The 13929-nt window shown below is 41.5% G+C and overlaps 1 protein-coding gene across 1 annotated transcript; it reads left to right on the top strand.

Moving 5' to 3' along the window:
- The first annotated feature begins 4637 nt into the window (after positions 1-4637).
- On the top strand, positions 4638-6868 carry LOC139375741 (equistatin-like). The gene is made up of 5 exons (XM_071117554.1): positions 4638-4668; positions 5183-5246; positions 5880-6011; positions 6103-6197; positions 6279-6868. Exons 2-4 carry the CDS (start codon positions 5195-5197, stop codon positions 6180-6182), a joined length of 264 nt encoding a protein of 87 aa, XP_070973655.1. The 5' UTR covers positions 4638-4668; positions 5183-5194; the 3' UTR covers positions 6183-6197; positions 6279-6868.
- Positions 6869-13929: the final 7061 nt, after the last annotated feature.

Genomic DNA, 13929 nt, shown 5'->3' with positions numbered 1-13929 from the left:
GTTTCAGAGATTTTTGTAGTTCGTTCCAGTCATTGGCAGCAGAGAACTGGAAGAGGGCGGCCAAAGAAATAATTGGTTTTGGGGGTGACTAGAGATATACCTGCTGGAGCGTGTGCTACAGGTGGGAGATGCTATGGCGACCAGCGAGCTGAGATAAGGGGGGACTTTACCTAGCAGGGTCTTGTAGATGACATGGAGCCAGTGGGTTTGGCGACGAGTATGAAGCGAGGGCCAGCCAACGAGAGCGTACAGGTCGCAATGGTGGGTAGTATATGGGGCTTTGGTGACAAAACGGATTGCACTGTGATAGACTGCATCCAATTTGTTGAGTAGGGTTTTGGAGGCTATTTTGTAAATGACATCGCCAAAGTCGAGGATTGGTAGGATGGTCAGTTTTACAAGGGTATGTTTGGCAGCATGAGTGAAGGATGCTTTGTTGCGAAATAGGAAGCCAATTCTAGATTTAACTTTGGATTGGAGATGTTTGATATGGGTCTGGAAGGAGAGTTTACAGTCTAACCAGACACCTAAGTATTTGTAGTTGTCCACGTATTCTAAGTCAGAGCCGTCCAGAGTAGTGATGTTGGACAGGCGGGTAGGTGCAGGTAGCGATCAGTTGAAGAGCATGCATTTAGTTTTACTTGTATTTAAGAGCAATTGGAGGCCACGGAAGGAGAGTTGTATGGCATTGAAGCTTGCCTGGAGGGTTGTTAACACAGTGTCCAAAGAAGGGCCGGAAGTATACAGAATGGCACTCAGGACGGCCCCCACTGATAGAGGGCCGTAGTAGGGTACTCCTATAGCGGGCATGGATGACAGGAGTACCGGTAAATGTATTTAAAACAGTATTTTAATTTTTGGGTTACCAGATGCACATTTCAAATCACCAGTTGCACGGAGGAAAATCACAATCTGCATCCATCGTCATATTTTAAACTGTCCATAAAGCACTCAGGACGGCCCCCATGGATAGAGGGCCGTAGTAGGGTACTCCCATAGCGGGCATGGACAATAGGAGTCCCGGTAAATGCATTTACAACCATATTTTTATTTTTGGGTTACCAGTTGCACAACAATGCACGTGCATTTGCAATATGATTCAATAGTGAAAAAAACATCACCAAATGTACATGATGAAATCAACACAACGAGTGATGGAAAGGAACAACTATCACTGCCCGGCCATCCTGTGTTCATCAGGTCAGTCAATTTTGCAATTCTGCATGATTTTTGAGCATGCCAAATTCGTGATGGTAAATGCCCATTGAAACATATTGCAAATGCACGTGCATTTGCAATATGATTCAATAGTGAAAAAAACATCACCAAATGGACATGATGAAATCAACACAACGAGTGATGGAAATGAACAGCTATCACTGCCCGGCCATCCCGAGATCATCAGTTCAGTCAATTTTGGCCCCAAAAAAATTGACTTTTGACTTTGACTTTTGAATTCCTATGAAATCATATTGCAAATGGACAAATCATATTCCTTATGCACAAGTAAAAAAAAATAAAAAATTATGATAATAACATTTTACAAAGGTATATTCATACACTTCTTACACATGATTAATTGTCTTAAAATCGAAACAATTTCGAAAAACGGTCCAGAAAGCACTTTTTTTAGTTTTTAAAGTTTTTTTAAACAATCACATTTTCGACTTTTGACTTCCTATGAAATCATATTCAAAATGGAGAAAACATATGCCTTATGCACAAGTAAAAAAAAAAAAAATATGATAATAAAGTATGACTAAAGTATTTTGATACAGTTCTTATACATTATGCTAATATCATTTTACAAAAGTATATTCATACAGTTCTTACACATGTGTAATTGACAAAAAAAATCGAAAGAATATTGAAAAACGGTCTAGAAGGCACTTTTTTAAGGGTGTGTGAAGTTTTTTACAAAATTTTGACATTTTTTACTTTTGACTTTTGACTTCCTATGAAATCATATATCAAAGGTGCCAAATCTAGTCTTCATCTGTCAACACAAAGTATGGACAAACTACTCACTGAGGAGTTTCAGACCAAGGCCACTGAATCGATCCGGGAGATCGTTAAAAGATTCAGGGGTTGTACATCATGTTGTTCTGGCACTACATCATCTTGTCCAACTCCTAGGATAGGTGAGATCAGAGACCTTATGATTGACCCTGAGGCCTCTGAGTTGGTAAGTACCTTTGTTTCAGACATGGACAATCTTACCCAGTCTATCAGGGCATCCTGCTCTCCTGCACAGAGTGAGCAGATCCTTCTTGAAAACCATCAGAGTAAGATCTGGTCTTACACTGTTGGCTTTTACTACGACATGAAAAATACGCTGAAGAGGATTCTTACCTGTCCAGAAAAAGGGGATCTCACAAGTACATTTGTGGAGAGCACAAAATATTATTTCACAATGGTTCCAACTTTGTGCCTGGACGTTGGTCATTCCAGTAATGGTGAGGCTGACACATCGGACTCCATTTCTTGTAAACCACTTTTAATAACCCCCTCATCTATGAATGAACAAAAAGGACAAAGTGAGACCCCAAAACCTCTCTTGGCTCTCAAAAAGTATTTGCAAGACCAAGTCCTCCTTGACACCACAAAAGCGATTGCCAGCCAGGTTCTTGTCTTGTATAAGACTGAGGTGATGGAGAAGTTCTCATCTTCTGTTGGAGAGTGTGATTCTGAAGAGTCTCTCTCCTATTTCATAGGAGCTATTTCATAGTTTTGATTTGTTATTTTATTCTACAATGTAGAAAATAGTAAAAATGCAGAAAAAACGTTGAATGAGTAGATGTGTCAACTTTTGACTGGTACTGTATTTCTCAACTTTCCTAATATTAAGCACATTGCTTATATTTACAACAGGTGTACAGCCTACCTGGCTGTCATGAAAATTAACGAATAAGTGTGATTCACGATTAATAGCGTCCTCCATTCGCTATTTAAGTGCATAGATTTAAAAAAATGTTTTACCCCTGCCTGTTTCAAGTCAGGTGCATGATAATTGTCCATTCTAAATCAAAACAAATTTCACATATTATTTAGTACATGTAAAGACAAGATTAAATCAAGAATAGTCTGATGGGTGACAATATTAGCCCATCACTTGTGAATGATGCCCAGTCGAAGGCAAGAAACAATGCAGACCTTTTTTTTGGCAACTTTTTCAAATTATAGTGCGACACCTCATGTAGCCTAGCCCATAGGCCTATATGTTTTGATAAGGTTTGTGTAGACTGGCGAAAGTCAACCCAGCACAGGACACAAAAATGATTTGGGGTTGTTCATACTGTCGAAGCTTACAGTTAAAACTGGATAATGTCGGAGGGAAATCACCACAAGAGGAAGTCACCATGAAGTTAAATTCAGTCCAAATCACAATCAAGTTAAACGAATCTGTATTAAAGTGCATAAAATCAATCTGAGTAGTGTCTCTGCTTTAAACACACTGCCCACGTGACACCCTAACCCCACATGGAACAGTAGATCGTCACCCACACAGCAGCTTTAAATAATGTAATGATTAACTCCACAACATGTCTCTGAGAGCACTGGTATTCAGCTAGCAAGAAGCTAACATCCCCATGTCAATCCAAAGGAACGTTGGACCCACGATGGATTTCAGTAGCTCTCCAGTGTAATTGCTTACTCTTCCACACAATCCCATAACTGCTTGCACACCTTATTCATGAATCTCTTAAAGGGACAGTGCCATCTAGTGGATATAAATGAATACAACTATGCCATTTAACCACCTGGCTGCATTTGAATTACAACTGAAGTGACCAAATAACCTTTTTACAATGGGTGTAGAGCCTAACTGGCATGAACATGCAGCGCATGAGTTTCAAGTTTGGGGAAGATCATTTTCAAAATAAAAATATCATTTCATAACAAAAGCATTACATGAATAATCATACTATGAGGTTGGCTGAGTCCTACTGCGTGGGCTTTGTCCTGCAGCAGGCCGGCAGCCTGGGAGAACGAGACACTATCGTTCATCACACCTTGTAACTCTTTTGCAGTAAAATCTCATAACCCAAGGAGTTCTCTGCAGCTACAACAACAACATCTATTTTCTGTGATTTATGTTCTATTTCTGCAGTACAGTTGATAACCATGGCTATGAATGCTAAGAAACCAACCTTGCTGAAACACATCTTATTCCTGTCACTCTCTATTGGCCTCGTCATACTCACGGGAGCCTATCAGGATCCCTCGAAACTGGACCCATCTTCCTCTACTACTCTCTTCCCTGCCTGTGAAGATTTCTTCAGAGAAAATGACTCAAGTAAAAGTGAAAGTCACCCAGTAAAATATTTCTTGAGAAAAGGTCTGAAAGTTTCAACAAATATCCTGAAGTATCAAAATTAAATTATATTTCAAATTAAATATAATCTTTGGGAATGTAGTTAAGTGAAAGTTGTCAAACATATAAATAGTAAGGACACCCCCAATAAAACTACTTTATTAGTACTTTCAAATATTTGTACTTTAGTACTTTACACCACTGGCTAATGGCCGACATCGGCAACTCTCGTTGGGTTAATGAGGCAACTAGTCACACCTGTGACAGGTCCTTTAAAAGGAGAGGTGGAGGAAGTAGACCATAACTCACAGATGACAGAGACACCCAGTCAATCCCTTGGAAGAGTGCAGAAGGTGAGATTGTGTCATTATTTAATAGACTATCTGCATCTCAAATGGCAACTTAATTTTATGTGACCCTGGTCAAATGTAGTGCACCATATAGGGTGCCATTTTGTGGAGTGACCCCCTGAATTTAAGAGCATAGACTAATAGTTACCTTTGCAGTAAAGAGGTAGTCTATGACTCGCTCTAGGATGCTTCCCCTTCCCTATCTAGTGCACTGTGGGCCTTTGTCAAAGCTGGTTCACTACAACAGGAATGAGGAGCCATTTGGGAAGGATAGATTTTCCTGTGTGCCAGGCTCTTCAACCACATACAATAGATTAGATACCTGAATTTTGGCGGAAGAATTGTAGCGCCGTGTTGCCAATACTCGGTTCTTGAGGTCCTCAGGACTGGGTTTAGCAATTGTTGCTTAAGTTTTGTACTTAACACAGGGTTTCCTTAACCTCTCCTCTAGTACCCACAGCCATTCCAAATGTTTTAAAATGCTCAACTAATCTCTCTCGTTCGCTCTCTCTCTCAGGAGACTATCACCATGGCGACATTAACCATCATTCTGCTTGTCAGCACAGCTTTTGCTCTGGGAGGTAAGAGTGATGTACCTCACACTTACTCCCAAAATGTTAATAAACATTAGTGGGTGTTGATCTGTCCTCTACACACACGTATGTATTAATGTTTCGTTTCATAACGAGTTGTCCCTTGGCCAGCCATTATCAACTGACACTGGAGAGAGGTTTGTCTTGCTCAAGGGCACATGGACAGATATTTTAACTTGTCATCTCAGGGATTAAAACTAGGAACCTTTTGTGTTACTGGCCAAATTCTCTAATCATCTAGTTCCAGAAATGTATATTGGTGTCTAGATGCTGGACTGCGGTATTCTGATATGAATGGTTTGATCATTCAACTGGCTGTATGATTGGATTGTCTACCAACTATCAGAAAATAACACTGCTACAATTTACCCCCACTTTCAGTCTTGGTTTCATCAGCTGTTTTCAAATGACAGAAACTGAATTTTGACTGCACAGGACTTTTAAACAAGTAGCAGAATTTCAATATTTAGCCAGGAAGTACCAAGGTTACATCTGAAATGGAACCCTATTCCGTATATAAACTACTTCTGACCAGGGCACATATGGGACGCAACAGAAGATTACGGCATGCATGTGCTGCAATGTTATGTCCACATTACAATGCATGTTACTTGTGTCCAGATGCTACGATACGACCCATGACCCCCTGTGAGCGTGCTAGATATGCTGCGACACATGGCCCAATTGGAGCCTACATCCCCACGTGCGACACCGCTGGACGATACACCCCTAAGCAATGTTCGGGCTCTACAGGTTAACACGGACGCACATACACATTTAATTCAGTTGAATGTTACACATACAATATTTACCCATTTTACTGTAACATGTCTATTTCTGGTAGGTTACTGTTGGTGTGTGACCACTACTGGACAGAAGATCCAGGGTACGGACACTCCACCAGGCACTGCTATCAACTGCTAGCAACTGTTCCAAGGGGTGTGTTTGTACATACTCATTCACTAAATGTTAATTCTTTGCAGCTGATTCTGGATGTTAATGTTTTTTGTCTAATTTTAGATGAAGGGCATTGGAATGGAGTCGTTGAAAAGATGGACAGTTGTCTTTACTGTACTACAGGAACTGATTCACATCCCATTTAAATACATGAAGAAATCCAGAGATTAAACTGTTGATTTACTTACTTTATTGTTGGTGTGATATGCTGAACAATATATCTGAACCAGTCCATTTCTGGGAAATGGAGGAAGGAGTAGGTTACTATTACCGGCAGTTACAAGAATTGAAGGTAGTCAAATTCCACGTGACCATTTAGTAATTAGGCTTCTCCAAGCTCTGATGCTGGTGATGGTCATTAGTAGTCTACCGCACTTGCTAACTGCCTGGTACTCAGCACTCTATTGTCCCTCTAATCACTCTGTCATCAATGCAAATGTAATTTGAAAATCAAAATCGCTTAATGAGCTCTATAACCTATGCAATTGCGGGAGAACAGCCTGATGGCTTGACTTTAAAAGAGGATCCCATCAGCTTCTACAGGCTAGATCTACTATATTTACAGCACCAGGCAAAGTTTGAACACACCGACTCATTCCAGGGTGTCAGTAAAAATATTTTCTGCAGTGTATAATAGTGATGACATCGAGTATGAAATAACACGTATGTCTTAAACAAATCAAAATATTTTGATATTCTTCAAAGAAGCCACCCTTTGCACACTCTTGGCGTTCTGTCACGATGATTTTCAATCCCAATGATGACTAATCAATTGCTTTGACCAATCCGAGGTTTGTAAAACAATGGGTTTAATTAGGCAAAGACTCAGATTATGCAAAAGATTAACACATTTTATTCAGAACTTTCTGAAGTCCATTATACAAAGACATCCATTTTGTACTGGTTCCTTACTTACGGTTTAATTGTTCTTGGTATTTTCTTAGGCACATTTTGTTCTCTCCCAGTCCAACCTAGTTGGAGTTGTTTAATGTTACACCTCCATATCTGCAGTGGAAGATGGTGGACCTAGAGCGGTGTTATTCAAACCATGAGTCATACCTATGATCGGTCTTCTCACAAAAACGTCTAGCTTCCGTACAGTTTGACCTACAAATTCGTATGACCACTCTCTGGAAAGGGGAGACCCTCACGAACACGGTATTCTCGATTTTTCTCTACATCCTCTACATCCTCGTCAGAACGTCTACGTGCCAACTTCTGTTTGTAAAATCTTTGGGCTACAAACTAATGTGACCCCACTTGTCACAATGTTCTCCGTTTTGCCGTTAGGGGAGGAGGCCCTGGTGCAATCCACCGTGCGCCCAGCGGGAGGCCCTGAACTGCCCATGGCCAAAGCCACAGGTGCCGGGCGCCGCTCGAGAGGTCTCTTGTCTAGCTGGAGGGTCCATTCGGAACGCCATCAACCGGGAAACAAGAACCACAACCTTGGCCAGACCACTTGGGTCAGCCGGGTAGGTCCACTTTAAAGACAGGGTTTGAGAATATGTGTCTCTGGCGCCGATGCATTACGGGATGACCACCACATGCATCGCAGCCTGGGTGTGTCACTCCCCGCACCGGAACACCAATGTAGGGCCACTGGGTCGGCTGGATCTCGCACGAACGGTGCGCGGCTGGAGCGTATCGAAATAGGGGTCAACCGTCTCCGAAAGGGACTCCCCTGATAGAGGCCAATCCACATGGGGCGGGAGGAACCGTCCATCAGAACACCAGCCGATAGGGGCCCTCCCAGGTGGAAAACAAATGCAAATCGGTCAGAGGAAATTAAACTGTCTGGACAACAGAGGAGAACCATGGAGACGCACCGTGAACCAAGCGGGGGCTCAATATCCTCCCACCGCCAAGCTGGGAAACATGGATCATAAGTTAAGACAAATCGGGCGCCGATTTTCAAATAATATTTTTGCAGGAATCATTGCGAATGATTTTCCGAAGATTGTATCACCGCCGGGCTGGGCAACCTGAGCTTTTGCTATCTTATCCGCCATGGCGCTAGACGAGGGGCTTGTTAAACCACCAAATCGGTCACCGGCGGAAAAGGTCCAAAGTACCATGGTTCGGAGGAGCTCACATCCCTCAAGTGTCCGTTTCTCATTTTCTATCCGGGCTGAGCAGTTTGGCACCGCTCCCGTCTCTCTTGGACATGGAACTCTTGTTGTCAAAACCCAGGTTTCTGATTTTGCGCCGGTACCTGTCTGGTCCACCTGCTACTGAGTGTGTCATCACCGGACAGGCCTAATTGTTGACATAAGCACTGTCAATCACAGGGCTTTAGTGTGCGCTGCGCCATTGGGGGTCAAATTCCGATATACCAAAACTTCAATAACTCAAAGTCCAATCTGGATGGGGGGTTTTTTGCACTAAAGGGCACACATAGACAAGCATTTCCATTAAATTAAAACCGTTTTTGTATAAACATTTAAGTGTAGGTTACAGGGAGCATAGGTTCCTTTGAATGCAAACTTTTTAAACATGGTATAATTGTTGCCCATCACGAGAGAGGGTATGAGCCGAAATTTGACCTCTAGCCCCTCAATTTTTTTATAATTTTTTGAAAATTACAGAAATTGGTCTAAAAAAGAGTTCCCACTTTTCACTGGTGTGCATCGGGTGATTGGATTTCGGCACCTGGTAACCTAAATTGAAAAACGGTTCTCAATGCATTTACCGGTGTTCCTAATCTTCATGCCCGCTATGGGAGCACCCCACTACGGCCCTTTATCAATGGGGGCCGGCCTGAGTGTTTTATGGAATGTTTCAAAAAAAGTTCTGAAAAACGGCTAAGCCCCCACACATCTCAGAAATTACACTATGTTTTCTGTGCAACTGGTGATTGAACGGGTTACCAGTTGACGATTGGGGGGGGGGGGGGCGGCGGCTCCTGGTGCCACCAGAGCTGGACTGGGTGTCCATACACGGGTTAGGGAGACCCCATAGGGGGCCCCACACCCCTCACCAAGGTCACCTGGTAACCCAATGTAATTCAATGACAGATTCATACTTCTCTCTCATTGCACTAAGTGCAGCATGGTGATTGAACTGGTTACCAAGGGAGCTCCATATATCCATGCCTCTGGGCTTACTCTCTCTACTCTGCCTGCCTGCCCTCTATCTTGGCCTGTCACTTCAGCTCTGTGCACCTGGTAACCCATAACACCCTGGTTATTCAGATCCCCAGGCCTCCATACATTCTCAACTGTGACCAAATGACACACAAAGACAAGGGTGAATTTCAAATACATTTTCTTTATTCATCAGTGAATCATGGATTGATTTGTCCCTCAATTAGTGACTGCGCCCGGCAGGCGTTATGAGGCAAACTATGGTACCGGTAGTACCGTGCCTGCGTTTCCAGAGAGTGACACATATGGTCAGCCACAGTTCCCCGGTCTGTAACCGACCCTTGGTTAAAGTTCAATGTGGCAACGCTTCGTCAAATTGTACCGAAGTCACTTTACTTCCAATGCCGAAATCTGCAAATATCTGGCCCACATACTCACAGAGATTACAGTACGGTTGACCGCGGGATGTGAAAAAGAAGAGTTCTGTGTCTGAGGTCATTCCACTCAGATGAGGCCTGATCTGATGGAATCGTTTAAGCTTTTGCGACTAGCAAACCCGTATCCGGGAGCGTAATCATAGCCTCATGCATTAGCATAACGCAGCGGACATAAATACCACTAGAAACTTTTCCTATTCATGAAAATCGCAAATGAAATGAATAAAATATATTCAAACAGAAGCTTAGCCTTTTGTTAACAACACTGTCATCTCAGATTTTCAAAATATGCGTTACAGCCAACGCTAGACAAGCATTCCTTGTTGGAACTTTTAAAGAACCGTCAGACCTAGAGTTCAGAAACTTTAGAAACCTGTTCTAGACCTCAGGTCGATAGTGCGTGGAAAAGTGGGTTTGGTGTCAGTTTGTATCAGTTTGGTGTCAGAATGATATCTAATTGACTGATGTCCACTTGACTCTTGTCCATTTGCAATTTGTTTAAACAGTGAGGTACCATCACCAAAGTGACATTCTGAAATCAACCCTAACGAGCGATTGAGATGAACCAGAATCACTGCCCAGCCATCCCGAGTTCATCGGGCCAGTCAATTTCACATTCCTGCAGGATTTTTATAGCATGACAAATTCGTGATGGTACCTGCCCATTGAACCATATTGCAAATGCACAGTGACTTTGCAAAAGTGAGAACATAAACAAATGGACATAATGAAATCATGAAAACAATGCGTATCCATCAGAATATTTTAAACAGTCAATTTTTATTTTATTTTTTTATTTTACCTTTATTTAACCAGGTAGGCAAGTTGAGAACAAGTTCTCATTTACAATTGCGACCTGGCCAAGATAAAGCAAAGCAGTTCGACAGATACAACGACACAGAGTTACACATGGAGTAAAACAAACATACAGTCAATAATACAGTATAAACAAGTCTATATACAATGTGAGCAAATGAGGTGAGAAGGGAGGTAAAGGCAAGAAAGGCCATGGTGGCAAAGTAAATACAATATAGCAAGTAAAACACTGGAATGGTAGTTTTGCAATGGAAGAATGTGCAAAGTAGAAATAAAAATAATGGGGTAAAAAGGAGCAAATTAAATAAATTAATTAAATACAGTTGTGAAAGAGGTAGTTGTTTGGGCTAAATTATAGGTGGGCTATGTACAGGATGCAGTAATCTGTGAGCTGCTCTGACAGTTGGTGCTTAAAGCTAGTGAGGGAGATAAGTGTTTCCAGTTTCAGAGATTTTTGTAGTTCGTTCCAGTCATTGGCAGCAGAGAACTGGAAGGAGAGGCGGCCAAAGAAATAATTGGTTTTGGGGGTGACTAGAGATATACCTGCTGGAGCGTGTGCTACAGGTGGGAGATGCTATGGCGACCAGCGAGCTGAGATAAGGGGGGACTTTACCTAGCAGGGTCTTGTAGATGACATGGAGCCAGTGGGTTTGGCGACGAGTATGAAGCGAGGGCCAGCCAACGAGAGCGTACAGGTCGCAATGGTGGGTAGTATATGGGGCTTTGGTGACAAAACGGATTGCACTGTGATAGACTGCATCCAATTTGTTGAGTAGGGTTTTGGAGGCTATTTTGTAAATGACATCGCCAAAGTCGAGGATTGGTAGGATGGTCAGTTTTACAAGGGTATGTTTGGCAGCATGAGTGAAGGATGCTTTGTTGCGAAATAGGAAGCCAATTCTAGATTTAACTTTGGATTGGAGATGTTTGATATGGGTCTGGAAGGAGAGTTTACAGTCTAACCAGACACCTAAGTATTTGTAGTTGTCCACGTATTCTAAGTCAGAGCCGTCCAGAGTAGTGATGTTGGACAGGCGGGTAGGTGCAGGTAGCGATCAGTTGAAGAGCATGCATTTAGTTTTACTTGTATTTAAGAGCAATTGGAGGCCACGGAAGGAGAGTTGTATGGCATTGAAGCTTGCCTGGAGGGTTGTTAACACAGTGTCCAAAGAAGGGCCGGAAGTATACAGAATGGCACTCAGGACGGCCCCCACTGATAGAGGGCCGTAGTAGGGTACTCCTATAGCGGGCATGGATGACAGGAGTACCGGTAAATGTATTTAAAACAGTATTTTAATTTTTGGGTTACCAGATGCACATTTCAAATCACCAGTTGCACGGAGGAAAATCACAATCTGCATCCATCGTCATATTTTAAACTGTCCATAAAGCACTCAGGACGGCCCCCATGGATAGAGGGACGTAGTAGGGTACTCCCATAGCGGGCATGGACAATAGGAGTCCCGGTAAATGCATTTACAACCATATTTTTATTTTTGGGTTACCAGTTGCACAACAATGCACGTGCATTTGCAATATGATTCAATAGTGAAAAAAACATCACCAAATGGACATGATGAAATCAACACAACGAGTGATGGAAATGAACAGCTATCACTGCCCGGCCATCCCGAGTTCATCAGTTCAGTCAATTTTGGCCCCAAAAAAATTGACTTTTGACTTTTGAATTCCTATGAAATCATATTGCAAATGGACAAATCATATTCCTTATGCACAAGTAAAAAAAAATAAAAAATTATGATAATAACATTTTACAAAAGTATATTCATACACTTCTTACACATGATTAATTGTCTTAAAATCGAAACAATTTCGAAAAACGGTCCAGAAAGCACTTTTTTTAGTTTTAAAGTTTTTTAAAAAAATCACATTTTCGACTTTTGACTTCCTATGAAATCATATTCAAAATGGAGAAAACATATGCCTTATGCACAAGTAAAAAAAAAAAAATTATGATAATAAAGTATGACTAAAGTATTTTGATACAGTTCTTATACATTATGCTAATATCATTTTACAAAAGTATATTCATACAGTTCTTACACATGTGTAATTGACAAAAAAATCGAAAGAATATTGAAAAACGGTCTAGAAAGCACTTTTTTAAGGGTGTGTGAAGTTTTTTACAAAGTTTTGAAATTTTTTACTTTTGACTTTTGACTTCCTATGAAATCATATATCAAAGGTGCCAAATCTAGTCTTCATCTGTCAACACAAAGTATGGACAAACTACTCACTGAGGAGTTTCAGACCAAGGCCACTGAATCGATCCGGGAGATCGTTAAAAGATTCAGGGGTTGTACATCATGTTGTTCTGGCACTACATCATCTTGTCCAACTCCTAGGATAGGTGAGATCAGAGACCTTATGATTGACCCTGAGGCCTCTGAGTTGGTAAGTACCTTTGTTTCAGACATGGACAATCTTACCCAGTCTATCAGGGCATCCTGCTCTCCTGCACAGAGTGAGCAGATCCTTCTTGAAAACCATCAGAGTAAGATCTGGTCTTACACTGTTGGCTTTTACTACGACATGAAAAATACGCTGAAGAGGATTCTTACCTGTCCAGAAAAAGGGGATCTCACAAGTACATTTGTGGAGAGCACAAAATATTATTTCACAATGGTTCCAACTTTGTGCCTGGACGTTGGTCATTCCAGTAATGGTGAGGCTGACACATCGGACTCCATTTCTTGTAAACCACTTTTAATAACCCCCTCATCTATGAATGAACAAAAAGGACAAAGTGAGACCCCAAAACCTCTCTTGGCTCTCAAAAAGTATTTGCAAGACCAAGTCCTCCTTGACACCACAAAAGCGATTGCCAGCCAGGTTCTTGTCTTGTATAAGACTGAGGTGATGGAGAAGTTCTCATCTTCTGTTGGAGAGTGTGATTCTGAAGAGTCTCTCTCCTATTTCATAGGAGCTATTTCATAGTTTTGATTTGTTATTTTATTCTACAATGTAGAAAATAGTAAAAATGCAGAAAAAACGTTGAATGAGTAGATGTGTCAACTTTTGACTGGTACTGTATTTCTCAACTTTCCTAATATTAAGCACATTGCTTATATTTACAACAGGTGTACAGCCTACCTGGCTGTCATGAAAATTAACGAATAAGTGTGATTCACGATTAATAGCGTCCTCCATTCGCTATTTAAGTGCATAGATTTAAAAAAATGTTTTACCCCTGCCTGTTTCAAGTCAGGTGCATGATAATTGTCCATTCTAAATCAAAACAAATTTCACATATTATTTAGTACATGTAAAGACAAGATTAAATCAAGAATAGTCTGATGGGTGACAATATTAGCCCATCACTTGTGAATGATGCCCAGTCGAAGGCAAGAAACAATG

Source organism: Oncorhynchus clarkii, chromosome 20 (genome assembly GCF_045791955.1).
Source record: "Oncorhynchus clarkii lewisi isolate Uvic-CL-2024 chromosome 20, UVic_Ocla_1.0, whole genome shotgun sequence".
Classification (NCBI taxonomy): domain Eukaryota; kingdom Metazoa; phylum Chordata; class Actinopteri; order Salmoniformes; family Salmonidae; genus Oncorhynchus; species Oncorhynchus clarkii.
This window is presented reverse-complemented; position numbering and strand designations above follow the sequence as displayed.